Here is a 6,173-nt window from a genome sequence, read left to right on the forward strand (position 1 = left end):
GTGGCGCCGGCTGAGGTCAGTTAAGGACACTGCCCCGGTTCCGCCCCTGAGGCGTCTGGGCCAATCAAGAGCCGCCCACAGTTACCCACCCCACCCCCCGCACTTCGGCCCAGGCCAGCAAAGCCGAGGAAGCGGCTCCGAGGTCTGGCTTCCAATCAGAGCGCGCCTCTCGGAGATGGGCGGAACCCAAGGAAGGCGGGAGCTGGAAAAGGCCCGTCCCGCCACGCCCCCGCCCCCCGGCAGCCAATCGGAAGAGCCTGCCGGCCAGGACCGTTTCAATTCCCCCTTCCGACGCGCCCACCTCGCTCTTCAATGCGCTCGCGGGGGGCGGTTGGGGACCCAATGCTTAGCAAACACCGGGAGGTTCTGAGGATCCTTCCCCTCCCTGACTCTGCGGCTGGGCCTGTATCCAAAGGGCCCAAGCAGGGGGTAGAATTCATTTTCCTTCCTTAAGTCGCTGGGGCCTGGGAAGGAATGCTCAGGCCGAAGGGGAGAAGGAAATATCTCCAAATTACCATTTTCTCCAGACTGCCTGCGCCTTACCCCTTAAAACTTAAAGGCGCCTCCGTGTCTCTCGGATCTGGAGTCTGAGTTCAAGTGAGGTGTACAGGTGCTCCAAGTTAAACACAGAAATGTATGAAATAGGCACTCTGGAAACCTGTCCTACCAACGCCCTGTCCTACCCCAGCAAGGGTTGTGCCAGCCACAACCAAAGGAACTAAGAGCTGATGTTGAAGGAGAGGGGACAGTCCCAGGGTCAGCTTGGGGGCAGGGATGCAAGGAAAGCCCGTGTTGGGGAGCCAAGATAGCAGTATATATGTATGTGTGTGCATATAATTTATTTTTATTTTGAGGCATTTGCCATAACTTCCTCCATCAGGATGGTTACTCATTAACTAGTCCCCTCCCTAAAACCAATGCAACCACTTCTTTGCCCTGAAGCAGCCAGAGGTTAAAGGTTACTTTCTGTACCTCTTCCTTCTGGACAACCACCAAGAGGTAAGCCCAGGAGGTAGCCACAGCAGAAAGGTGACCCTGGAGCAGAAATGCCCCCCCCCCCCCAGGCCCAGGAGGGAGGGAGAAAGGAGATGGGAAAAGAGTGTTATATCATATTAAATATTTATTGTTTTCTGCAGACTGGCCTCGGAGTAACTCTGAAGCCAAGAGGAATCGGATTGGTTAGTGTTCAAGTTTCTGAGATCTTAGGTCAAAAAGCTACAGAAAAGAAATCACTGAGTAGAAGAAAAAAATCAATGATTTGCCTTGCCATCAAGTCCAAGAGTTGAGGCTCTGTGCCTCAGGACATGGTGACAAGAGTTGAGTAAACCAGAGACTGAGACACTGAAGGTTTTACTGGGGGAAGAGAATCTGGGTGTTTGGGGGGGGGAAGAGTGGTGAAATTGGGAAAATGATAAAGGCTGTTTTGGAACCCCAGGGGAAGTGGTCCTGGGAACCTAAAAACAAGGGGATCCAGCTTATCCTCATGAGGCAGGGTCCAGAGAATGAAGGCAGGGTGAGGCATGTCAAGGACCTGGGAGGCACGCGGAAAACTGGTCAGGAAACCACAGGTGACGAAGAGGCTGGGACAGGGTCCAGAAGTCCATTAGAGAAGGCCATTGGGTCCCAGGGTCCAGCACATCAGAAGTTGGGCTTGTGCTTCTTGAGCTCCACCATAAGGTGATGAATGTTGATGAGCTCAGCCCGGGCAGGCAGAGCGCGGAGCTGGGGCTGAGAGAGCACCCGGTGGAAGCGATGATAGAGCTGGATCAGCTGGGTCAAAGCTCCCTGGGCAGACAAAGTCATGCAAGGGTCAAGCTGTGGGGTGGTGCTAGAGATGACGTTGGGAATCTGGCTAGGGCTCATCCAGAACTTTAGGCATGCTGGACATTGAAGATCAAGGGTCACCCGGACGATGCTGAGCCCAGGGAAAGCCACTAGTAACAGGGGTTGGGGGTGGGAGGAGGGAGGCCCGGGAGCTGCAAGTCACCTGGATGATACTGGTTCCATTTCTGAAGTTGGTGAAACTCCGCATTACATCCTGACTCAGAGACTCCACTGATGATTTCCAGGAACTACCAAAGCCACGGATCAGCTGAGTAACCCGGGCTGATGGCAGGAGGAAAAGAGAGAGGGTATCAGAGGAGGACTTGGTTAGGTGATCTTTGACCCCTAAGTCCTCCACAAGGCACAGCCCTCCTCACCACCCGACCCCATTTGCCTGCTCTACGCACCCCACCGTGGAATCTGCATCCTCTCATTTTTCTTTTCCACTCCCCCTACCACTGACCCCACCACTACATCATCTTCATACCTTCTTCCCCTCGAAGTCGCTCAGCCTGTCCACGCTCAATCAAAGCCTCAGCTTCCTTCACAAATGCCACCAGACCCCCAAAAGGGGGAGACAATAACTCTTCAATGAATTCCTGTAGAAATAAATACACACACACACACACACACACACACACACACACACACACACACACACAGAGTCAAGTGTCCTGGTGTCAACAGACTTCCCCACATGTGGCATCATGACTGACCAGGTCCCAGAATACTCCCAGAGCAAATTATATACTTTAAGACAACACTGGTCTCACAAGAGGTAGGGAAATCTCCAAGGACTACCCCCGCTTCAAAAACAAAAACCAAAAAACTAAACTTGGGCTGGGTGCAGAGCAATGAGAAAGTGGGATCAGAGCCAAAACCAGAGAGGTGGGCAGCTGGGCAAAGCAGGGCCGCCAGAAGGCAAGTGGCCACGGCAACTCTGCTATCTGGAAACCGAGCCTGATGCCAGACTCAAGTAGAGAAGCAGAGCCTGGGTCTCTCACAAGAGCCTCAAAGGCGTGCTGATGTAGATGGCGGTGGACTGCATCTCTCAGCTACCGCATAAGCAGAGGCAAATCCTCTCGACAGAAAAAATATCCTTAATCCCATCTTAGGCCCATATGACTCCCCCTGATTAAAACCAAGCAATGAGGGGCGCCTGGGTGGCTCAGTGGGTTAAAGCCTCTGCCTTCGGCTCAGGTCATGATCCCACGGTCCTGGGATCGAGCCCCGCATCGGGCTCTCTGCTCAGCGGGGAGTCTGCTTCCTCCTCTGTCTCTCTGCCTGCCTCTCTGCCTAGTTGTGACCTCTGTCTGTCAAATAAATAAATAAAATCTTTATTTTTTTTAAAGATTTTATTTATTTATTTGACAGAGAACACAAGTAGGCAGAGAGGCAGGCAGAGAGAGAGAGGGAAGCAGGCTCCCCGCTGAGCAGAGAGCCCGATGCGGGGCTCGATCCCAGGACCCTGAGATCGAGTCAAGTGTCCTGGTGTCAACAGACTTCCCCACATGTGGCATCATGACTGACCAGGTCCCAGAATACTCCCAGAGCAAATTATATACTTTAAGACAACACTGGTCTCACAAGAGGTAGGGAAATCTCCAAGGACTACCCCCGCTTCAAAAACAAAAACCAAAAAACTAAACTTGGGCTGGGTGCAGAGCAATGAGAAAGTGGGATCAGAGCCAAAACCAGAGAGGTGGGCAGCTGGGCAAAGCAGGGCCGCCAGAAGGCAAGTGGCCACGGCAACTCTGCTATCTGGAAACCGAGCCTGATGCCAGACTCAAGTAGAGAAGCAGAGCCTGGGTCTCTCACAAGAGCCTCAAAGGCGTGCTGATGTAGATGGCGGTGGACTGCATCTCTCAGCTACCGCATAAGCAGAGGCAAATCCTCTCGACAGAAAAAATATCCTTAATCCCATCTTAGGCCCATATGACTCCCCCTGATTAAAACCAAGCAATGAGGGGCGCCTGGGTGGCTCAGTGGGTTAAAGCCTCTGCCTTCGGCTCAGGTCATGATCCCACGGTCCTGGGATCGAGCCCCGCATCGGGCTCTCTGCTCAGCGGGGAGTCTGCTTCCTCCTCTGTCTCTCTGCCTGCCTCTCTGCCTAGTTGTGACCTCTGTCTGTCAAATAAATAAATAAAATCTTTATTTTTTTTAAAGATTTTATTTATTTATTTGACAGAGAACACAAGTAGGCAGAGAGGCAGGCAGAGAGAGAGAGGGAAGCAGGCTCCCCGCTGAGCAGAGAGCCCGATGCGGGGCTCGATCCCAGGACCCTGAGATCATGACCTGAGCGGAAGGCAGCAGCTTAACCCACTGAGCCACCCAGGCGCCCTAGAATTAACTTTTTAAGAAAGGACTTAAAAATTTTAAATGTTTTTAACTTTAAAAAGTCAATAGGTTAAACAGCATATTAGAAATACCTGAAGAATGATGACACTGAGAAGTACAGAAATCTAATTCATGGGATGTGGGCAATGAGCACTGACGGCTACTGACAAAAAAGGAACCAAGAAGACATTCTGTGCCCCTGATGGAAGTACACACCACTAGCTCTCAATTATCCTGGAAAATAAAGACCCTAACTGCAATCTGATCAAGCCTTTTCCTCTAACCACACATTACTTAGAAAAAAGAAACAGCATTTACCCACACCACGGAATGTGATCCGCAAAATCCAGACTGTACTTTATTCTACATGACAAATGACTCAGTGACTCAGTTTCTTCCACAGATAAATTGCAGATGAGGGGAGCAAAGATGCACTCTATAAAGACACATATGTATGGACCATACATGGGTGCTGATTTGAACCATAAAAAATCATTTACGGGATAACTGGGGAAATCTGAGCACTAGCTCTTTTAAGTGAGATTTATTTTATTTTATTTTTTAAAGATTTTTTTTTTAAATTTATTTGACAGACAGGGATTACAAGTAGGCAGAGAGGCAGGCAGAGGGAGAGAGAGGAGAAAGCAGGCTCCCTGCTAAGCAGAGAGCCCGCTGCGGGACTCGATCCCAGGACTCTGTGATCATGACCTGAGCCGAAGGCAGAGGCTTTAACCCACTGAGCCACCCAGGCGCCCCAAAGTGAGATATTTTTTAAAGTTGTAATATTGTGTTGTGGCTTTTATTTTTTATTTTATTTTTTTTAAAGATATTCTTTATTTATTTGACAGACCGAGATCACAAGTAGGCAGAGAGGCAGAGAGAGGAGGAAGCAGGCTCCCTGCTGAGCAGAGAGCCGGATGCGGGGCTCAATCCCAGGACCCGGGGATCATGACCTGAGCTGAAGGCAGAGGCTTTAACCCACTGAGCCACCCAAGTGCCCCTATGTTGTGGTTTTTAAAACACATTCTGATACAGGTGGAAGTGACGATGTATAAGATTTAATTCAAAATAAATGAGGGCGGGGAGCATGGGTGGCTCAGTCCGTTAAGCGTCTGCTTTCGGCTCAGGTCATAATCCCAGGGTCCTGGGATTGAGCCCCACGGCAGACTCCCTGCTCAGCAGGGAGCCTACTTCTCCCTCTCCCTCTGCCCCTCCCCCTGCTTGTGCTCTTTCTCTGTCAAATTAATAAAATCTTAAGAAAAAAAAAAAACTGGGGGGCAGGCACAGGAGGATGAGCAATGGTGCAGACAGAGATGAAATAAATCAGTAGTTACTGATTGAAGATCCGTGATGGCACCTGGGGGGGTCCACTATGCTACTCTCTTTTTCAAATAAATAAATAAAATCTTAAACAAGTAGAACAGAAATAAAATACTGGTCAATAATTAGCACAGAAGGCAGAAGGGGGAAGAACAACTGGAGCACTAAAGTATTTTCAATGTTTTAAAGTCTACGTATTGCTTGGGAGAGCAGTTAAATATTAAGTTTAAATGCTAAGCTAAATATGCAAAGTTAAAGGGCAAATTCTAGAAGAATGGAATACGAAATCCAAACAGTCAGAAAAAAAACACGTAGTAAGAAAAACAAAGGCAAAAGGTACAACACACATAGGACAAACAGAAAACTAAAGATAGTAGGGGCACCTGGGTGACACAGTTGGTTAAACATCCAACTCTTAAAAAAAAAAAAGAAAGAAAGAAAACATCCAACTCTTGACTCTGGCTCAGGTCGTAAGCTTAGGGTGGTGAGATCAAGCCCTGCAGCTGGCTCCACGCTTAGCATGTAATCTGCTTGAGATTCTCTCTCCTTCTCCCTCTGCCCCTCCTGCTTGTGCGCTCTCACTCTCTCTCCCAGAACAAAAAAATACATCTTTTTTTTAAAAAGATTTTAAAAATTTATTTGACAGAGATCACAAGTAGGCAGAGAGGTAGGCAGAGAGAAAGGGGGAAGCA

General features: G+C 49.2%; 1 protein-coding gene across 2 annotated transcripts in view; it reads right to left on the reverse strand.

The window, feature by feature from the left end:
- Positions 1–1,107: 1,107 nt before the first annotated feature.
- Positions 1,108–6,173, reverse strand: part of LOC111152223 (VPS52, GARP complex subunit) — an 18,210-nt gene continuing 13,144 nt past the window's right edge. For both annotated transcript variants that reach the window (XM_022510628.1, XM_022510629.1), the window contains 3 exons: positions 2,312–2,423; positions 1,988–2,106; positions 1,108–1,785 (listed from right to left, as the gene is read on the reverse strand). In XM_022510628.1, coding sequence (XP_022366336.1) covers positions 1,639–1,785; positions 1,988–2,106; positions 2,312–2,423 — 378 coding nt within the window. In that variant the 3' untranslated portion in view covers positions 1,108–1,638. The remainder of the gene's footprint in view (positions 1,786–1,987; positions 2,107–2,311; positions 2,424–6,173) is intronic.

Source organism: Enhydra lutris, unplaced genomic scaffold (assembly GCF_002288905.1).
Source record: "Enhydra lutris kenyoni isolate GAN:26980312 unplaced genomic scaffold, ASM228890v2 scaffoldscaffold28, whole genome shotgun sequence".
Classification (NCBI taxonomy): Eukaryota; Metazoa; Chordata; class Mammalia; order Carnivora; family Mustelidae; genus Enhydra; species Enhydra lutris.